Source organism: Oryzias melastigma, linkage group LG18, assembly GCF_002922805.2.
Source record: "Oryzias melastigma strain HK-1 linkage group LG18, ASM292280v2, whole genome shotgun sequence".
NCBI classification, from domain to species: Eukaryota; Metazoa; Chordata; class Actinopteri; order Beloniformes; family Adrianichthyidae; genus Oryzias; species Oryzias melastigma.
In genome coordinates, this window is record NC_050529.1 from 19,649,207 (window position 1) to 19,670,775 (window position 21,569).

General features: G+C 40.2%; 2 protein-coding genes across 2 annotated transcripts in view; both read right to left on the reverse strand.

Annotated features, from left to right (window-relative positions):
- Positions 1 to 848: 848 nt before the first annotated feature.
- On the reverse strand, positions 849 to 3,113 carry ankrd46b (ankyrin repeat domain 46b). The gene is made up of 4 exons (XM_024288820.2): positions 2,961 to 3,113; positions 1,853 to 2,195; positions 1,521 to 1,679; positions 849 to 1,434 (listed from the first exon to the last, which is right to left on the reverse strand). The coding sequence occupies exons 2-4, from the start codon at positions 2,161 to 2,163 to the stop codon at positions 1,218 to 1,220; spliced, it is 687 nt and encodes a 228-aa protein (XP_024144588.1). The 5' UTR covers positions 2,164 to 2,195; positions 2,961 to 3,113; the 3' UTR covers positions 849 to 1,217.
- Positions 3,114 to 5,100: 1,987 nt separating this feature from the next.
- col4a6 (collagen, type IV, alpha 6) overlaps positions 5,101 to 21,569 on the reverse strand; it is a gene marked incomplete in the record, with an annotated part of 106,998 nt that continues 90,529 nt past the window's right edge. Inside the window, 22 exon segments of the mRNA XM_024287809.2 lie at positions 5,101 to 8,448; positions 9,944 to 10,058; positions 10,971 to 11,142; positions 11,356 to 11,547; positions 11,645 to 11,761; positions 11,918 to 12,067; positions 12,186 to 12,284; positions 12,371 to 12,532; positions 12,608 to 12,724; positions 12,817 to 12,936; positions 13,137 to 13,208; positions 13,288 to 13,395; positions 13,508 to 13,615; positions 13,743 to 13,817; positions 13,894 to 13,957; positions 14,028 to 14,209; positions 15,114 to 15,230; positions 16,508 to 16,651; positions 16,723 to 16,893; positions 19,298 to 19,306; positions 20,905 to 21,063; positions 21,340 to 21,558. Coding sequence (XP_024143577.1) covers positions 8,188 to 8,448; positions 9,944 to 10,058; positions 10,971 to 11,142; positions 11,356 to 11,547; positions 11,645 to 11,761; positions 11,918 to 12,067; positions 12,186 to 12,284; positions 12,371 to 12,532; positions 12,608 to 12,724; positions 12,817 to 12,936; positions 13,137 to 13,208; positions 13,288 to 13,395; positions 13,508 to 13,615; positions 13,743 to 13,817; positions 13,894 to 13,957; positions 14,028 to 14,209; positions 15,114 to 15,230; positions 16,508 to 16,651; positions 16,723 to 16,893; positions 19,298 to 19,306; positions 20,905 to 21,063; positions 21,340 to 21,558 — 2,933 coding nt within the window.

The following is a 21,569-nucleotide window of genomic DNA, read 5'->3' on the forward strand; positions in this document are numbered from 1 at the left end:
CTGATCTCTGATCTTTAGAGTTGTGAAATAGTCATGTGACCTCCTTGGTTGCACACACGACACTGAGATATGCGTCCGGGGTCCCCAGGAGGAAGTGGCCGGACAAAGGGATGTTTTGGGCATCTTTGCTTAGATTGCTGCCCCCCACAACCCGGTCCCGGTTGAGCCGAAGAAGATGGGAGTTTTGACAAGGACAGCATCCATGTCTCTGACTGTTACAAGTTCAACTGATCTCAGTTTCAGCTTGCATTCAATGGCTGTACATAGTTGGACTGGGTTGATAGAATTGATTAAGCTTAATAGATCAATAAAAGTAAAGAAAAGTAAAATAATAGTATAGATTGATCTAGCACATAAAGCTAAAATCTGCTAGCTTGATGCTAACCTTTGATGGAATTTCCTATAGTACGGCTAATGCTAACGCTCGGTCGACCCAAACATACTTTGACTATCTTATGAACATCTTTATAAACTCACAGGCATGATATTTACAAACTATTTTAAGAAAATATTTTTTAAAGTAAGAATTTGTGGTCTAAAACACATTTTTTTTTGCAAATTCTTCTTTGAAACAAAAGTACTGCTACAGCGTGAGCTCCCCCTAGTGGCCAATCTGAAACATCCTCCAGGAGAAGCAGAACAATGTTTATAGTGTTAGTGGTCAGGAAATTTTTGTTAGAACTTCTCATTTTAAGAATCTATGTAACATAGTATGATATTAACAATCTAATTAGTTCACTAGTAAATGTTAAAGTATGTGAACTGAATCAGATTAATATAAATATATTCAAATCATAGTAGATTATCAATGTATTTCCAAACAAATGTGTATAAATGTGTAAACCGTGTAAACTCAACATCCATATTTATTCATTTCGTACAAGAAGCAGGATCATTAATGTCTGCGATGACGTGGACGTTTAGCGACGGGCGTGCACGTGCAGGTGCACGTGAACCAACAGCATAATGAGTTTAATACAGATGCAGATACAAAGGCGTTGATGGGGGAGGGGCAGGATTATTGGGAACATCCAGAAAAAACTAAATACAGATAAATAAGGAGATCGGGAGTGGGAGGGGCAGAAGATCAGTCTGTAACAGAATGAGTGGGGGGAGGGGGGGTCTCCAGAATGAGATGATGATGATGCTGATGATGAAGAAGATCTGGGTAACAAATGTCAGTCTGGTGCCAGAGGAACTCCTCCTCCTCCTCCTCCTCAGTGGACCAGCTCCAGCTGGCCGCTGGAGAACGGCAGCACGCCGCTGACGTAGTAGGCGATGCCGAGCGAGAGGAGGGCGATGACCACCAGGAGCAGCAGCACCCTCCAGAAGCCCAGATCCTCCACGAACTCCTGCCAGGTGGTCCGGAAGCTGGACAGAACCCCCTCGCTGCTCTGCAGGTGGGGGTTCAGTAAGGAATGACTTTCCATGGCGCTGGGAGGAGAAGAAGAAGAAAGACGTCAGAGCATTAAAAAATGGAGTCCTCTGAGGTCACATGACCCCTCCCACCATCAATTTACCTCTCACTGTCCGCCATCTGCATGGTCTCCAGCTTGGAGTGAGCTCCTCGGTTGAAGCCCTTCACCTCCTGCTCCTCCAGACCCTCCAGGAGGCGGATGGCGTCTTTGTTCACGCCCCGCCTCTTCGCCAGCACCAGGGGGGTGGAGCCATTGTGGTTACTGAGACCAGGGAGCAAACAGAGAAACAGGGGAGGAGAAATAAAAAACATGAAACATATTTTCAGACTACAATCCAATCCCACAATCCTTTGCAGCTACAACATGTTGGTTTCAGAAAACGATCTAGATGTTTCTTTCAGATATTCCACCAAAAAGCTTCGAGCGCTACGGACCAAATGTCGATCTTCAGTCCGTTGGACACCAGGAACTGGATGGTGTCCACGTGGCCGCACAGATGCAGCGCCGTGTTCCCCTGGTAGTCCGTAGCCAGCAGGTCGGCGCCGAACTTGTGCAGGAGGCGGCAGATGTCCACGTTTCCCCGCGCTGCCGCCAGGTGCAGGCCGGTGCGGCCGCGGTTGTCGCGGATGTTGGGGTCGCATCCAGTCTCTAGGAGCTTCTTGGCGAAGGGCAGGTCCCCGTCGATGCAGGCCTGCAGCTGCGGCACGCTGGTCTGCGACGAGTCATTGATGAAGACATAGGACATGTCCGAGTGGGTGTCAGAAAATTCCAGCGTACCTGCAGGGAAAACAGGCAGATTAAGGGTCTGCTGGGAAAAACAGCTGCAAAATCAAACTTTATTAAGTTCAACAATGACAGACAGAAGTCTGTTTTAGGAAACAAGACCAAAAGTGAAGATCACTGATTTATTTTTAGAGGATTTAAGATCAGAAATTGTAAATCTTGTACCTTAGCATTAAATACATTTAGATTTATTCTATTGAGTTCTGATGTTCAGGTTTTAGTTGATTCACGCCCTCATTTCCTGCTTTGTTTATCTTTATAGTACTATTTACTCTTCCTGTCTGTAGCTAAGCTAGTCTGTGAAAACACTAATCTTTTATTTCATCTTTATTCTTTTCTGGGCAGTGTTTTGTATTTATAGGAACTGTAAATGTATTTTTAAAACTCCAGTTTTTAGATTTAATCTCATTTGTTTACATAGCTATTGTGCCATAATATGAACAATGTTAACCAGTTATCTGGTAACCAGAGTGACTTGTTACTCAGGCTAAACAACACACTTTAACACTGTTAGCTGCTGCAACTAGGGTTAACTAACTCCCGACAGGTGAGCGTGTCAATAGGAAGAAACGTAAATAAACAAACAACTGTTTCATGACGTCATTGCCGAGAGAAAAAGATCCAGATGTTCATGGAAGCTAACGGAGCTAACTGCGCACGAGCCACTAAACCCGCGGGCTCAAACCTGCGCTTTAAAACCTACACGCAGATTAACTTTTCCTTCAGACTCAAAGGTGTTGCTCTGTCCGCGCGTCTCACCTGTTTTAAGGATCCAAGTCAGAAGAAAAACAGCTCTCCGTTGCCTGACGCTGCTGGGATGCTAATCCTGTCTGGCTCTTCTCTGGATGAGATGGCGTTCTAACCTGATTTTAGTGCATTATCGCCACCTGCTGGACCGGAGCGGAACAACAGATTTTTTTTCTGGATAATGGAGCTTATCTGGGCACTTTTACGAGTAAAACATCTGTTTATTTCGTTTAATTTCATATTAATGGTGCCAACATTTTTTATTGAATTTATTTTAAATTATAGACACACTATGTTGCTGGAAATAGTAGTAGTCAGTTAACACCGTATAACATGGAATTGTTTTTTGTACTGTATTATAATATATATATATATATATATATATATATTTTTTGTGCCCAAAGCTTTCATGGTTAAAATAATTCTCCTTTAAAATAAAAATTAACATTTTCCAGAGGTAGAACTATTCAATGATACATAGTTTTTATTTTTTTTATTTTTTTTTTAGAATCATGCTCAGTGGCCCTGAAGTGCAAATCCCATTTAAAAAATCAATGGAGGCAAAAACATTTTAAACAATGTAAAAAACAAAAATCCCAAATGTAGTGTTGATTTCTTATTTATTTTTGCTTTTTTAATTGTTCTCATCTTTTAAAATGTTCATTTTCTTTACTGATTTTCTTCTTTAGTTTGCTTTCTTAAATTTAGTTTTGATTTCTGAAATGTAAATTTTCAAGCATTAAATTTGTGTAGCTTTTTGATTGTCATTGGGATTTTTAAAATATTTCATTTTTTTTTTTTTTGCAAAAATTATTATTTTATTTTTGGGGGGGTTAGATTTATTTTTGGCTTCTAAAATGTATTTATTTATTATTATTAGTTTCACTTTTTAAACTGTGACATTAAAAATGTTTTTGCCTCAAGTGATTTGTTAATTGATTTGAAAATCCAGGCCACCGCAATTATGAGAACCATTTAGATTTAGATTTTAACCAACATATTCTTAATTCTTATTATAGTTTAAACCTCAACTTACCTGTATATTTTTTCCTCACTTATGTTTTCATTTACTCGTGGAGAAATTATCCAGAAGAGACTGTGTATTTAACTCATAAAGTTTTTATGAGGATAAGCAAGATGCAAGTTTTTACTTGTTTTTAAATGTTTTAATTTATTTATTTATTTTAATTTAATTATTTTAATTTAATTAATTTAATTATTATTTTTATTAATTACATTTTTTTTTAAATATATTTTAATTCTTTCTTTTATATTGTTCGGACATTAAATGTAAGAAATAGAATATAAAACTCCGTAATATAGAGAAAAAATATTTTGAGAACATTATTTTAAATAAAGTTTTCACATTTTTTTTTCACCTCCCTCATGCTCTTTTGTTTTCTGTTCCAATATGGACATACATTTCAATTTTTTTGGTATTAGGACGTTGAACTGACAAAGAAAAACAAGTTTTGTTTGTGATCTCGTACTGAATCAATATAAGAGGCTCATCATGGCGAGCTTGTGCAGCTCAAAACAAAGTTCAAACCTCACAGCAAAAAGGTCCTGGTTCAGATCCCTGTGGAGTTCAAATGCTCTCCTGCTTCTTCCCACAGTCCAAAAACGTGCGTCATAGGTTCATTTTTTACTCTAAATTGTCCTTAGAAGCGAATGTGGTGACCGGTGTATCCGGCCTTCACCCAACAGTAGCTGGGATAGGCTCCAGCAACCCCAATAGGGATTCAACAGGTTAAGAAACGTTTGATTAAAAGTTTTAAAGCAGAAAATTGTTAAATCCCCTTACATTATTTTACATTTTCTGGTTTAAAAATGTTTTTGAGCTTTATCAAACCTTAAATGTTTTTACGTATATTTACCATTAAATTATTTTTTTGTATTTTAATTTGGCAAAAATAAAAATTTCTTTAGTGTTTTAACTCATAGAAAGACTGACCTATTTATCCTGACATATAAAATGATGAGGAATATACAGCAGAACTCATTTCTGATGTTTTTTTGTAACATTTATATTAAAATCAATAGAGATTATTTTTGATTTTTGATTTAAGTTTTTAAATCCCGTCAGTTTTGTCCAGAATCTTGTTGTTTTACACGTTTTTTTCAAAGAGAGATCAGACAAAACACATCACAGTCGAGGTTATTCATAGTATTTTAGTTCTCGTACATCCTCTTTGAGGAAAACTGCATCTCTTTCATCAGGATTCTGCTGAATACAACATTTGCTTCCGGCTGTGGCGTTACGTCCAAACAGACAATGACAATCAGTAAAATGTGTCCAAGTTTCAAACATTTTATAAAAAAAAAAAAAAATTAAAAAAAAAACATCCTAGAGGCAATTTTTCATTTTATAGATTCATGTTTACACTTTTTATATCAATCTTTTCCCTCCAGTAGCAGTAAATAAGGTGGGATATAATAGTGACATAAGAAAAATAATTACAATCTAGATTACAACAGAACAAAAACAGGAAGAGAGGCTGAAACGTCTGGAGCAGCAGCGCAGATACAGTGGTCATAGAGGTCATTAAACTGAAAAAATGAGTTTATTGAGGATCTAAATCCACTCAGGAAACAGGAAAAAGTGGGAAAATGTTGATTCAGAAACAGGAAAAACCCCAGAGAGAAGGCAGAAGCTGAATGAAGCTGAACTTTGAAGAGACAGAAGCAGCTGGAGCTCAACATCAGTGCAGTCAGAGGTTTAGTGTCAGGGAAATTCAGCTTCTACTGCAGGAAGTGAAAAGATTCAGGTCAGAGTTCAGGGAGGAGGAGCGTCAGACAAATGTGGATCTCCAGGTTTCATCCTAAGGACAAAAACACGCCAGACTTTAACAGGAAAATCTCCTGAGTAGGCTTGTGGTCGTACTGACATGTAATCATCATCTTAGCTGAAAGAGGTTTGTGCTGAAATGAACTCTGGGTACCCTGTCCAATACAGCTTTAAATCAGATTTGATTCAGGTTTAAAACAAGGTTTGATTCAAGACTGAGATACTTAATTTAAATTTAAAAACAGTTTGATTTAGGATTAGGTTTGATCAAATTCAGATTGAAAACTGGTTTGTATTAGATTTAGACAAGGTTTGAATCAGGTTTTAACCTGGTTTGTGTTAGGTTTACACTACATTTGAATCAAGTTTAAATCAGGTTTTAACCTGGTTTGTTTTAGGTTTACACTGGGTTTGGATCAGGTTTGAGTCAAGTTTTAACCTGGTTTGTATTAGATTTAAACAAGGTTTGGATCAGGTTTGAGTCAATTTTAACATGGTTTGTATTAGGTTTACACTACATTTGAATCAAGTTTGAATCAGGTTTTAACCTGGTTTGTTTTAGGTTTACACTGGGTTTGGATCAGGTTTGAGTCAATTTTAACATGGTTTGTATTAGGTTTACACTACATTTGAATCAAGTTTAAATCAGGTTTTAACCTGGTTTGTTTTAGGTTTACACTGGGTTTGGATCAGGTTTGAGTCAGGTTTTAACCTGGTTTGTGTTAGGCTTACACTGGGTTTGGATCAGGTTTGGGTCAATTTTAACCTGGTTTGTATTAGGTTTACACTATGTTTGGATCAGGTTTGAGTCAGGTTTTATCCTGGTTAGTATTAGGTTTACACTGGGTTCGGATCAGGTTTGAGTCAGGTTTTAACCTGGTTTGTTGTAGGTTTACACTACATTTGAATCAAGTTTTAACCTTGTTTGTGAGTTACACTAGGTTTGAATCAGGTTTGAGCATACAATAAACTGTTTCAGGTTTCTACCCACTTGTGTTCGGTTTAAACCAGGTTTGAATCAGGTTTGAGTCAAAATCCCATTTTGTTAGGTTTAAATTAGTTTTAAATCGAGTATGAGTAAAAAACAAAAAAGTTGAACCCAGATTAATTTAGGTTTAAATTCAATGTGTTTGGGACAAAAATCTGGTTGAAATAATTTTTTTTAAGATTTAAAACAGGTTTACATTAGATTTATGGAAGCTTTGAACCAGACTTGAATGAAATCCTATTTAACTTTAAACTAGGTTTGACTCAAGATTTTATAAAAATGATCCAAGTTTAGACAAGGTTTTTCAGATTGAATTACATTTTTTTTGCTTTGATACAGATTTTTTTCAAACCAGGTTTGACTTAAACTTGATTTAGATTAAATTAGATTAGATTAGATAAAAATCTGGTTTGTATTCGGTTTAAACAATGTTTGACAGTTTCAGCTATAAACCTAATTTTTGTTTATGTTTAACTCAAGTATGAGTAAAAACAAAATAAAAAAAATGTTAAACCAGATTAGTTTAGGATTAAATTAGATTTGACGAAAGTATGATTAAAAAAGTAAAAGTTTAAACCAGATTAGTTTAGGGTTAAACTAGGTTTGTTTTGCACTAAAATCAGGTTCAAATCAGTTTTTTTCCCCCATATTTAAAACATGTTTACATTAGACATATTCAAGCCTTAAACCAGATTTGAGTGATATTCTATTTTATGTTAAATTAGGTTTGACACAAGATTTTATAAAAATGATCCAAGTTTAAACCAGATTAATTCAGGTTAGATTGCATTTGTTTTTCTGTTTGATCCATATTTTCTGAGGTTAAAACTAGATTCAAACCAGGTTTGACTTAAACTTGAGTTTGATTCAATTCAGGGTTAAAACAGTTTTAAAATGGGATGCAATTTATTAATAAATCAGGTTTTAGTCAAATCTGACCTAAACTTAATCCAGAAATAAGGTTATGGTTAAACCAGTTTCATATTAGATTTACATCTGTTTTTTGTGTTTATGGTCTTTTCTTTTTTTCTGGCTGCTTTACAGAAGCAGAGGGATCCACCTTTGGACTCTTTGTCTGCATGTTTTAAAAAACAGTCTGGATTTAATTTAGTCTGCAAATCCTCTCGCTCAGCACACGGACATGAATCCACACAGGATTACCCGCAGGTTCCCACTGTAGGCACACAATCAGGATCAAGTTTAAAAATATGAAACATGAAGTGGGATTTAAAGGTGGGGGGGCAAAAAAACCACACACAGTAGTGGAGAAAACAAGTGAAATGAAAGCTGAGGGAGAATAGCACCATAATCAGTAATGATGAGGAAGATCCTCGCTCCGGCTTCTTCTTTCGCAGATTCACTGCTTGTGTGGGGGGAGGGGCTTGTTTTTTTCAGTCACAAGATCCCATTCACCATTCATCTTTTTTCTGAAAGTCTTATCATGCCCCCCCCCAAGCCTGCGCCTACAGCACTTTGCTGCAGACCTGACAGCGACTGACTCTGGAGCGCTCCTGGCCCGCTTTCAGCGTCTCCTGGCTGGGCGAGGACACGAACTCCCGCCTGGGATCCACCGTGGTCAGCCAGAAGCTGTACTTGTTGGCGAAGTAGTGGCACGTGCCTTTGGCGCCATTGCACTCGATGAACGGAGTGGCGCGGAAATCCTCCAAGCAGGAGCCGGGAGACATCAGGGACTGACCGCCGCCTTCCGCGCCAGCCGCCGTGTGCTGCAGTAAAGACGAGAACACACAAGATTAGGTTTGTTCCTAAAACATGTTTGCAGTCTACAAGACTTAACATGACTACTACTTTCTCCACTCTCAGCCAATAAAAAAAAAATGCAAAAAAGGGGGCGGGGCTGAGTGGGGGAGGTGTGGTCTGGATGTGTGATTGACAGTTAGCTTGAGGTAACGTAGCGTCTTCAATATGGAGAGTAGTACCGAGCAAAGTGATGCCAGTATCTCCCCAGAACTCCGATACGGGTCCTCTTTGGTAAAATGATGCTAGCATAACAAGCTAATAAAGGCTAACGAATTAAGCTAACAATCTCGATTGAAATGTTCATTGCAAATCCATCACCAGGATGCTGTTTGCTGGATTCAATACCATTTACACTAAATTACTGTTGCCTAACTAACAAGTCCACCGTAAAGTTGTGCAAGCTAGTAGATTTTTGACAGCCGAGGGCAAAACACCTACAAGCCATGCTAAAGCTAACACGCTAGCGACCGACAGTAATAGATTGAAAGATGGGCGGGGCTTTTATACTGGATCTGCAAAGTGTGATGAAGTGAAATGACGTGGGACTAACACCAGTCGACCAATCACAAAATTCAACTGTAATACCTTGTTTCAACCTGAAGGGGGCAGCACACAGATGGTTTTTGACCCTAATTTCAGGAATTAAACAAGTTTATTTTAAATAGTCAAAAATCTGTCAAGGACCAAAAGACAGCACTTTTAAATTCCAATTTATAGAGGTCAACAGACAAAAAAAAGCTGATTTACTGGTAGTGATTGGTTAGTCTTTAATTATGATTATGAGTTTTTTTTAGCCAAAATCCAAAAACCTGTCGTTTTCTAGGACATAGTTTCTGCAGAGCGGCTGTACTTCATTAGAAATTCACTTCTGAGTTGTGGGTGTAGAGTAAGCCTGCAGTGATTTCCCATCATCCCTTTGGTGACACGCTCCCCAGCTAGCTTACAGCCCCTCACAACTTCAAGCTAACATTAGCAGTGAAGCAAATGTTTTCGTCTGCTCCTGATTTGGGTTGAAGCAGCTTTAAAGAAAGTCTAGATTTGAGTCATGTTGGAGGCGAATTTGGCTTCACTTTAGGTCAGATTTGGAATTAAAGGTTCCAACAATTGAACTTAGGTTTGAATTAAGATTGAGTTAGCTTAAAATCAGGATAGCAAAGTTGATTTAAGTTTTAGTCAGGTTTAAAAAAATGATTTTGTATGAATCAAATCTGTGTTAAAATAGACTTTAGTTTGATTCTGATTACATCTCATTCGAGTCCATTTTGACTTAAATTTAAATAAGTCTGGTTTGACTTAATTGAGACTCTTAATGGTTTTTGCTTTTTGAAGATAACATACCAAAAAACGCTTGAACTCAGCCCTCTTCGGCACAAACAAACAATCTCTCAAGCCACAAATGCTGCATATTTTAATTTTTATTTGTGATTAAAGTTTATCAAAGGTCTTCTGTCTATGACTCACCATCAAGAAGGAATATCCAATCCAGAGACTTCTCCACCCTCGAGGACACATGGGGATGGTAAAGTCCTGACTGTGGACCGCCACAGCCTGAGATGGAGCCTCACACACTGAACACCTGGACGGTTCACACAGAAAAGTTTGATGAAACGTTCAAAACACCAACTGACTGCTCAGAGATCCTGTCCGTCTTTAAGCCTTCAAACTTTCCTGTGGTGAGGTTGATTAAAATGATTTGGCCTCCATCTATTGACGGTAAAGTTTATCCTTGGTTGGTTTAAACTTTAGTTGTACAGTAGATTTTAAGAGGGAACCATAAAAATGTGAAATACATTTTAACTAAAAGCTAAAAAAATCAAAAACAACTTCTGCCTCGTCTGACTTCTAAGGTGCAACGTAAAAATACCAAAAAAAGGTCCATAAAACTGGTATTTTCTATGTATGATTATAAATGTGAGTCTTACAAATTGAGCAACTTTATTAGCACGATAGTCATCACATGAGACAGCCCGTTGCGATGTATTATGCATTATTATTATTATTATGGTATTCATATTTCTGATTTTAGCTTAATAAATGCAGCTTTCTTTTATATTGAAGTCTAAATTTCTTCTTCTGTTTCCTCACCGGCTCTTTTCTGCAAAATAAGAGCTAGCAAATGTATTTTTGCTAGCAAAAATACATTTGCTAGCTTTGGGATTTCAATTTAGCTGTTGGTGCAGCAGCTTTGAGAAATTGGCTGTTGGATTCTCATTATATGACCAAGCAACGTAACAGTAGTTTTTCAAAATAAAACTTCCTTCAGTCACTTTTATAGTATGGGAAAGAATGCTTTTCTTGTAACAATCTGGACTGAATTTGATTAAAATAATCATAATTAATTGAATTTAGTCTTTGTTTGAAGTCTTTCTTTCTGTTATAGCTTTGTTGGTTATTCGTGCATAATGAAAATTAGCTGAATTTTTTCCCTAATGTTTTACATCATGAGAAAGCAATACTGGACGCCCCAACCCCGCCCCAGTTAGGGTACCTGCTGATGTAAGGCTGGATCTGCGCCTCAGACACGGGCATCATGGGAATGGGGGCAGTTGTGGAGAGCCAGTAAGATTTGTCGTTGCGACTAGCAAAGAAGCAAACCTCGTTGGGGGAGCAGTACAGGAAGGGGATGGTGCTGAACCTGGGGAGGCACGAGCCGGGCTGACCTGCAGCAGTGGGGGAGGGTTTCACATATGTTTAGGAAAATGGAATTCAGAGTGATGTAAAATAAAAACAATCTTGATCTAAAATAAAATTAATCTTGATTAAGCCAAATGATAAAAATCAAATCTAAAACTGCTAAACAGAAAGAAGCAGAGGTCAGCATCCTTTATACCAATGACTAACTTCACAAAAGCTTGACTCCAGGAAGCTCATACCCAAGTCTTGGTTGTGTGCCTTCTCCTGCCCCTCCACATATAGCAAGCTGTACCCGGTCCACAATGAAGGCATGCCCTGAGGACACATGGGGACCTGCTCGCTCTGGCTGTGCTTCACCAGCGTGTAGCCGATGCTGCTGCTGGGGGTGGAGGGTCCAGGAAGGCCACGGGGGCCAACGTTCCCAGGGGGGCCTGAGAGAGTAACAAGGACAAGGTCACTTACAGGAGAAGCAGTTTAGAGAATTTGTTCAAACGTCTGACGGTATCACAGTTGTTTATTGTTTTCCACCTTGCCCTCCATCTGATCCAGGTAAACCAGACGGCCCGGGATCACCCAACGGACCAGGAGGTCCAGACGGTCCAGTCCTTCCGAGGTTACCTGGGGCTCCAGGGCGTCCCTTTGGACCTGTGTAAGGACAGTTAATTTACCGTGTGGCTTCAAGAAAGACAAGAGGGGGCATATTCCAGTAACTGCCACAAAGTGAGATGAAGTTAAACCAGCAAAACCCAAATGCTATCAAATAAAACATCCACTCTGATAAGGATAGCTGCTGTTACGCACCGGGGCGCCCTGGAATACCACTCCAACCAGAGTCTCCACGGTAACCGAAGGGCCCCCTTTCGCCAGGAAGACCCATGTCACCAGAAGACTGTCCATCCACGATTGGGGAAGGCAGCAAAACTCCTGGGAGACCCTTCGGTCCTCGCTGGCCTGCAAAGGTAAGAAAAGGGAAAACAGGCATCAAACAAAATTAGGACAATAAGGTGAAAAAACGAGACGGAATTTTGTGGTTTGTAAGAAAACCTATGATCTGAACCAGACCGCCTACCTGTTACCCCTTTAGGTCCCTTGACTCCATAGAAACCAGGATCTCCAGGTGTACCTTTCAGGCCCGGAAGTCCACTAAAACCACTTTCACCAGGAGATCCTAAGAACCACAAATCCACGTGAGACCCTTTAAATGTTTCAAGTTTGTCTTTTTGGTTCATACCACGCTGTGGAGCCACACCTTACCTTTGACACCAGGATTACCCGAGAATCCGGGGCCTCCATTAAAACCCGGTTCTCCCTTTCTTCCAGGAGATCCAGGGAAACCTGGCAGCCCTGGCTCCCCTCTTTCTCCTTGTACTGTTCCTGGACCAGGGGGACCAGGAGGACCGGGTCGACCTTGAAAACCTTCAAGATGGGAAAAGAAAGTTATGGGGAGGAGCAAGGAGGCTAAAGGTAATGAAGATGTGAATAAATATGAACCATAGTTTCCATCCAATCCAGGTAGTCCAGGATCCCCCACAGGTCCAGAAACGCTTGAGAACCCTGGCTCTCCAGGAAGTCCGGGTTGACCAGGATTTCCTGAGAGTCCAGGAAGACCTGGTACACAAAATATATTAATTTACAGTGTTTAGGACTTTTCTTCATCTTAACAATCATCTTTGATTCTTAGGAATTTCAACTCCACTAACCAGGCTCTCCTTTCTGTCCCTTCCCTCCATCAAAGCCTCTTTGTCCTGGATAGGAATCGCCCCTTTCTCCCTTTAATCCTGGAATACCGGGAGCACCAGGGCGACCTCCTAGAGTAGCACCTGAAATGAGAAAAGAAGATATAGTTCATCAGGTACTTTGAAGATAAAAAGTAATTTCTCATCTTAATTTCATGAGTAGTTTAGAAGTAAGCTCCTCCCACAGGGAAAGTAACTGTTTATTTATGTAAGACTGTCTGTGAACTCATCTGTTGAACAAGCCTGATTGAAAACAATCTCACTTCCATGCAACACCTCACTACCTGGTGTTCCAGGAAGGCCTTTGGATCCAGCGAGGCCATTAAGTCCATCCAGGCCAGGAGGTCCAGGCAAACCTGAAAAACAAACAGTCCATGTGACTGTAGTTGATCTCTGGCGGTACCACTGCTGTGAACTCTTCAGTTTGTTTCTCACCTTTGGCTCCAGGCCCTCCTGGAAATCCAGGCTGTCCTGGGAGCCCATCTGCTCCAGTTCTTCCAGGGAATGATGACAGCCCTTTAGGGCCCGGAAAACCAACAGATCCTGCAAAGAAGAGGTTGTAAACTTCAACATTTGCCTGCAGCTCTCAGGAAGTGTGACCTCAGATTGTGTCTTCAGCAACTACAGTGACTGCTTTCCTGAAGTTGTCACTTACCAGGTGATCCAGGTCGTCCTGGTTCACCGGGACCACCTTTTATCCCAGGGAAACCAGGGATTCCAGGTAAGCCATTATCACCGGGCGCTCCATCGAAGCCTCGACCACCTGAGGAAAAACAAGCGTTGAGAGGTCTTTACTTCTTTTAGAGTTGAAGCAATCATAAAGACAACATTGAAACAATCTAAATTTGCTTGATGAACACGCTTTGGAAATACCAAAGTCTAGATCCTACCTGGGCTGCCTGGATCTCCTGGTTGACCCTTCTGTCCAGGTGAGCCGGGAAAGCCAAAAGTTTCCCCAGGTTGACCTGAGAAAGAAAACAAACCATCAGATGAATCTTGATGAAGCACATTTGGCAAATAATCTCTGTCAAGAAGGCCCACCTTTTCCACCCGGTCGACCTTGTTCTCCAGGACTTCCAGGTGCACCAGGTATTCCATCGTCTCCCTGTAAAAAAGCTTTGATCTCAAATCTTGCCGTTTGTGTTTCTATGAAGTGTGTTTGTCCAGTTTCTTACTCTTGGTCCTTGCATGCCAGGGAACCCATTGATGCCTCCTTCCCCCTTTGGTCCTTGGAAGCCTGGAGGTCCAGGCAGTCCAGGAAGGCCCGGCTGCCCGGGTTGACCTTTACTTTGTTCAGGTAGACCAGGAAGGCCAGGACGACCCTGCCGACCTGGCAGTCCGGGCAGACCCTTGTCACCTAAGAACCAGACAAAATTAGAGAAATGAGAGATCTACATCTGATGAGGAGTAGATATATTGCTACCATGACTCTTTACTTTTGGGGACCTCACCTTTATATAAAACATCTTACAAACTTGATGTCTGTTAATATTGTTGTTAAATTATGCCGGCTGACTTTTTAAAATTGATTTTTCATCCTTTCCATCCATGTTCAATTATCATGAGACTGTGTCCTGGCTACACATTCTCACTCCCAACTCGTCATATATGAACTTAGGTTTGGGCCTCTTCCGCGTTACTTTTTGACGTTTTGGGTATCACCAACTTATTGTTTTTTGACGTGCTAGCTGTTCCCATTAAATCACGGGTCCCCGACCCTCGGAGCAGGTACCAGGGTCAGAATTAGGGTGCCAGGTTAGGGTGCCAGTCAGGTCTGCGTCCTAGTACCAGTACACATCCCAATACTGATCCGCATCCTGAGGGTTAGGGACCCCTGATTAGCATCTGTGGCATCGGACCAAGCAGCCCTCAGCCTGGTACTGGTTTACCGCCCACAGATTGGGGACCCCTAATTTAAAGGGGGATCAGCTGCCACAGCAAAAAATTACGCGCTGAGGACATCTAAAACGTTAAAAAGTGGCGCGGAAGGGGCCTGAACCAAACTTGGAAGTCAGAATGTATTGGTCCTGGGGACCTCAAGGCTTTCCAGAAATCTTAATATTGAATCATTCACTCAGGAGTTTTTGGTTATTCAACAACAAATGTAGTTGTAGATGCTAAGAGAAGAAAAACTGAAAATAAAATTGTGAGTCAAGGAAGACATGAAAATTAAAATCAATCTTCTATGATTTGGGCATTATTTTAGTTTTCACTGTCAACCGTGATTTCATAAAAAAATGTAAGGAAAACAACAAGATCACCTCTGGGTCCAGGGAAACCATCAAAGCCTCTGGCTCCAGGATCTCCCCGGTCTCCCTTCTCCGCTGGTATTGTGTAAATACTGGGGGGGCCCGGAAGACCCGGATACCCTTTGTCACCTTCAGCAGAGAAATCACATGTGGAATCAGTCAATGTATTAGTGAAAAAGAGCCCAACTCAAGTCATCTTTAAAGAAAATGTAGGAAAAGCATAAAACCAAACACAAAATACAAAAATGATGGATGTTAACAGTCTAGATCATATTCTGCTCGGTTGTGAGTTCCAGTACTTATTTTGTCCCCTGCCTGTGGTAACTTTGGATCCACTTTTCTGACTCCTGATCTCTCTCTATTTGGGTTTTCTTCTACTGTTCATAGCAACAGCCACGTTTTCAAACAAATGTACTCAAATTACGCTATCCACTTGGTTGTTAGGGTTTGTGTTAGTCTGGGTTGCTGGTTGGTTCAGTATGGTAAATCAGATGTTGTGATTTAACTCTGTGAGTGAAGAAGTCCCATAGAGGAGTAGCATCGTGATGTTGGACTACTGTCATGTAAATGTGTTGTAAAAGTTAATCTAGAGATTTGCTGAGTCATGAATGAGCGATGAACAAGGCATGAGTCAGCGTTGGCTTCCACCTGTCATTGCACTATGCGGCCACTCACTGTTACCACTTTGCTAGACGTATAGGTTGTAGCGCTTGCTGCAAATATATCTAAAACACAACATCCATCCATACATTCACACATTTTTGGAACCTTCAAAGTCCTGTTTAGGGTCAAGGGGTTGGTGGTGGGTTCCGGTGGGGTACACCCTGAACACTCATTTAGAAACACACCAAAAGGACTATTTACAATCATCAATTCACCCACGAACCATGGTTTTGGACCACTGGAGAACGCTTCAAAACACAACAGTTACAAAAAGATGTTTGATGGTTATTTCTGCATATTGGAAGATTATTATAAAACCCTGAAAACAATACTGCTAAAATACCGTTAACCACGTCTTGGACTTTTGCTTTGCCTACAAGACAGACTTGCTCAAAGCATGAATCATGAAAATTCTCAATAGGTATATAGCTCAGGGTCAATAGCTCACTTCTTTCTTTGCTTCAGAAGATTTTTCCTTTTTAAATAAAATCCTCTAAATAAGATGGACTAGAAAACAATACATTACAATTAGAAATGTTGGATTAGATTCATTTGATTTACACCCAACTTTTTTCTGAGATTCATTGATCGAAGATTTAAGTTACATCAGTAATATATTTTTTATGTTTTGTGGAAGATTTCATATATTTAAGGTTCACTAAAACATCTAGAAAATAAGCAATTTAAATATGTTTGATCATATTTTTTATATTCAACCAAAACATTCCACATTCCAACTCCACCTCTGCCGCCTTGAGGTCCAAGCCTGCCAGGAGATCCATTTCTTCCAGGCTCCCCAGGCAGACCTTTCCCTCCTGGAAATCCTGGTGTTCCGGGTCGTCCAGACTGCCCAGGAAACCCGGGGAGTCCAACAAAACCTCTTTCCCCTGCGGAGATAATGACATCGTGGGATTGATCTCACCAGAGAGAACAGTAATCTGACCGCAGACGCACTGACCTTTAACTCCAGGAATTCCAGGAAATCCGTCTACAGTTCCAGGTCCTGGAGGTCCAGGTGGTCCCCTTGGCCCTGGTGTTCCAGGAGTACCAGGAAACCCAGGGGTTCCTTTCATTCCTGCAGGTCCTGGGAAACCCGGATCGCCTGTGTCTCCTTTCTCCCCAGGAAAACCTAAGCAGGTCGGAGAGGAGAAAAGATGACATGAGACGCTCCACTCTGAGGCGATTTTAAGATCTAAATTTGGAGTCTCATATTTAGATTTACAGGTTAGAAGCTCCCTTTTGTTTTAAAATAATCAATGAACTTACCTCAAACAAACGCGATCAACCCAACAAGAACACTGTGATCACAAACAACATTTATGCTTCGTCAGAGCTGGAATTGCGCTTCATTAATGGAAAGGTCATCCAATGATGTTTCAGATTTGGATGCAGGCGCTAAAGGATAAAATCAACAAATCTGGAATCTTGAACCAATTTTGGTCGCAATTCCAGACTAAAATCAGGGACAAAGAAAGCTTAAGCTGCCTTTATCCCTGCTAAACTAATGAGAGCATTTCTGAAACAGAGCGCTTTTGATGAAGCTCCACAATGTTTTAAATCAAAACAAGAGATTAAATGTTAGAACATTTTGGATTCATGAATAATAGACAATTACAAGAGTGGATTATTACAGAGTGAAGATAGTTTTGTAAAAGAAGATCTTTACGACGTAACAGCGTTGTGAGGCCAGGTTTCATGTTTGTAGCTCCGAAATGCTAATTTTATGTAGCATTATTACAATCAGTTATTTGAATGTTAGATAATGCAATTCCTATTTTATGTGCTGTAGTAGTCCTGGACTGCAAAGACTAGATTGTTTTTGCAATTCTTTCCCATAAAAAATGAACGAGAAAGTCTTGAAATTTAAAAATTTTAAGTAGATTAGCGACAAACTTTTAAATATATTCATGGGCTATGTTTTTGTCTTTTATATTAATTTAAAAAAAAATTGGAGTTAAGATAATATTTTAGCAACATGCTAATGTTTTTGGATAATTTGTTATCTACTAGGGCTTTTAAGGCTATTTTAGAGCTTAGCTTCTATTTTAGCAACATGCTAACATTTTGACTAATTTAGTTTACTGAAGATTTTAAGCCATTTTAGAGTAGAGCTAGTATTTAAGCAACAATCCAGCTTTTTTGGCAAATTTGGAACATAAAAGATTTTTTGGGCTAATTGGGAATGTAGATCATATTTAAGCAACATTATAAATATTTTTGCAAAAATTGCATATATATTAGGGATTTTTAAGCAATTTCACAACATTTTTTCAGAAATTTAGGTCCACTTCAGTGCTCTTTCGTAGTTATTTAACCAAATTTGCAGTCTTTTAGCAAATTTAACATTTTCACCATTTTCAGCTAAAAGCTTCAGCAGCTTCAGCAACTACTTTCAGTGATAAGCATTCACACTAACGATATTGTAGGCAGTGCAACTTTCCTAGTTCTTACTGCATCTTTCGGCAAATATTTCAGTTATGCTCGAAAACAAACCAAAATTTGCATGTGCCTACTGAAAATGCACCGGTGAAAATGAATTCTGGCATATTAAATGACCCCCCCCCACCCACTGCGCAAAAAAATGCTAACATCACAGTGGGTGAAACCATCTATAAACTGGATGGGGTTCAGTTTTTTCTTATGGGGCTTTAAAAAAGGTCAAAATCCACAAATGAAACCAAAAATAACGTGTTGGAGACTTCCATTGGAGGTTTCCAAATCATCATTGGATGGCCACAGGACCTTCGACTTGGCGGCCATTTTGTGGTAAATTTTTTGCCAATTTTCCCACAATGTGTGAAAAGAAAACTTTTGTTCAAGCAATTATTGTGAAACTACACACACGCCGCAGGTTAAGTCTACAATCACAACTGAAGTGTTGCTAACCTTTGTCCTCAAGAAGAGGCTGCCATCTTGAATTTTCCAAAATATCAACATTATCAACAGCTGCAAATTTAAACTTTTAAAATTTAAATTGAGGCAACACATTTTTTTGCAGTTTTTTAGTGTTCAAGTGGAATTTGGTGGGGAAAACAAAAGTCTTTAATGTGAAAATAACAGGGACAAATTAAAGGCATTCTGAACTGTTTGCTATTTAAAATGTTTTGATCTTATCACTGATTTTAAAAAAAATCTTATTAATTTGACTTATTTATGAACATTGTGGAGCAGCATAACTTTGTGCAGCAGGCGTTCAGAACTGTGACAAACACCGCTAGCTCTTATCAAAAGCAGAAGAAGCACAAACTACAAAAACAATGAAAATGATGTCTCTAGATTAAGCAGGTTAGTTGTATCAAGCGTTGGGATTTCAGTAGAAATGATGTTTTTCTAAAGCTCATGAACATCTCTGAGCACCAGAAACTAATCATGCAGGTTTGTCAGACCTGAGCTGCTTATGATGTTTACAGCAGGATCAAACACAAATGATCACCGCTTTGTCACACCCCAACAAAGAGCGCAGGAACGTTAGCTGCGAGGGCTGGATTACTCAGAAACAGGAGGCGCATGAACGGGGGGAGGGAGTATCTCACCTGGGCAGCCTACAGCAAAATCACCCCACGCCAAGAAGAAAAGGATGGAGGGATGAGAGGATGCATGGAGATGATGGTGGTGAAGAGTGTAGAAAAGAAGAAGAAGATGAAAGAAGAGGACAGAAAGAGACAAAAGAGAAGAAGACAATCCTTTGGTTGGTGCAGTTCTAAAACACAAGAACATCACATGCAGTGGAGGACTGGAGGGAGGGGGGGTGATGAATGGAGTGAAGAGAAGAGGTGCTTTGGTTCCTTTCTTGTCTTGTTCAGCAAGTTCAGATTCTGCATTTTTTTTATCCTCACAGTATTGTCTCAGGTCAGCCAGAATGTAGGCCACTCCCTCTGCGGGACAGTCTCATAAACTTTAGGGATGGAATAAAAAATAATGACAACCATTGACAGTATTTGAGATCTGGACTGAGTTACCCCTCCGCCTCACATTCCAAACAGGAAAGGCTCCAAGAAGCCAAAATCCCATAGACCTCCTGCTCTATTTGGACTCCTCCAGTGGGAGGAGCTACCGCCAGATGTTTTAGTCTGTATATATCTCATTTAGAATGCATGGAAGACACAAATTACATTGAGAGATCAGGTTTATTTATTTTGAAGAGATCTACAAAAGCATCAGAAAACACGTCCTGATGATGTCTGGGTTCATGAGATCATTCATAGAGACTCTTCCAGAACCATGAGCTTTCTGACTCTCTATGACCCATTTTGTCGGCTTGCTGTTCCGCATTAGTGAAAAAATAAGAATAAAAATAGAAATTTTGCCACTGGTCACATCATTGAGCACGCCTAAGTTCCCCTAACTGAGTCCCTGATTGGTTGACCCAATAATTCCTCTTCACCAAAGTTCAGATTTTTTAACTCTGGACGCCCGATGCCCAAATCACGCCGCAGGACCTGTACATAAACTTCACGTTGAAAGTGGATGTCTCCGCTGCGCAAACCACATTCAGTGTGGACACAGTTTCAGTCATTCTATCTGTCTAAGTAACCAGTCTTGCTTAGCTATGTTTATTATTAACATGTTCTTAAAAATCTTAATTTTTTGATTATATTTTTCTGTGATTTAGTTTTTTCAAGTTATCAACTGACCAATCAGATGTCTCAACAAAAGTATGTCAAACATTCAAAACGTCTGATTAACAGGTTCTCCAGAGCCCGCTTTCAAGTAGGGGTGTGGACTTAAAACAAGCTCCCTTCTGATTGGTGAAAGTGGTTGCCATAGAAACGGTGACTCGGACCGACTCGGATCAACTGCTGCTTACTGGCTTCATCTGGTTCCAACGTGGCGCAATCCGTATTTTATTATTATTCATTTGGTATTCATAAACAATTTTCTATAGATGACGTCACACTCTCTCAGTCCAATTATCTTGTGCAGTCAGTGATACTAACAAATACCCCTCCCCTTTATCTGGTTCAACCCCTGAATATTGAAACAAATGTCTCCATCATTTTTTGTGCATTTCCTATTAGAATTTGTGGACTTCTCTCTGAACAGGTGAGACACAAGGAAAGAAGAGACAGAAGATGGGGAGGAGAGCATCTCACTCAAATCTTGAGGACTTAAAGGGAGGATCAGAGATCAGAGAGCTCACCTGGTGATCCACTCTGTCCTTTGTTGCCAGGAGGTCCAGGTGGTCCAGGAGTGGAGCCGCGACCCTCACCCGGAAGTCCAGGTGGACCAGGAAGACCCGGCAGACCATCAGTTCCACGTTCTCCACTCAATCCAGGAATACCAATCTTCCCATCCAAACCTGACAATGACACTTGTGTTTGTGATAGTTCTTATGCTTAGATACACGCTGATAGTGCAACATTATGTAAATATGATATTCGTATGCATCCAGACTTTGTCTGTCTTTTTGCTCATTCCTGTCTCAAATCGGAGAAGTGATACTTAGTGCTACAAACACAGACAGAAGTTACAATAATGGCTGCTGACGCAAAACTGTTTAAATACTTTTTTACTCTTGTTGAACTTCTTCATGGCTTCATTAACTTTTTCATCTTCAGACAAAAAGCAGACATACCAGGACCTCCAGGAACTCCTGGAGTGCCGGGCTGGCCTTTGTCCCCACGTATTCCAGGTCCACCGTCTCGCCCTGGAGTTCCAGGAATGGCTCCAAGAATTTCTCCAGGCTGGCCTTTGGCTCCAGGAAGTCCCGGAACACCGTTCCTCCCCCTGGGTCCATCAATGCGCAGCCCAGGAACACCTGGGACTCCTGGGTCTCCTCTGGGTCCGGGAAAACCTGTAGACAAA

Excerpts from the sequence above, each read along its gene's own strand:
- ankrd46b (XM_024288820.2), bottom strand. The coding sequence starts at position 2,163 with ATGTCCTATGTCTTCATCAATGACTCGTCGCAGACCAGCGTGCCGCAG. Across the intron at positions 1,680-1,852 it reads GGACTGAAGATCGACATTTG|TAACCACAATGGCTCCACCC; the intron begins GTCCGTAGCGCT and ends CCCTGGTCTCAG. Across the intron at positions 1,435-1,520 it reads CAGATGGCGGACAGTGAGAG|CGCCATGGAAAGTCATTCCT; the intron begins GTAAATTGATGG and ends TTCTCCTCCCAG.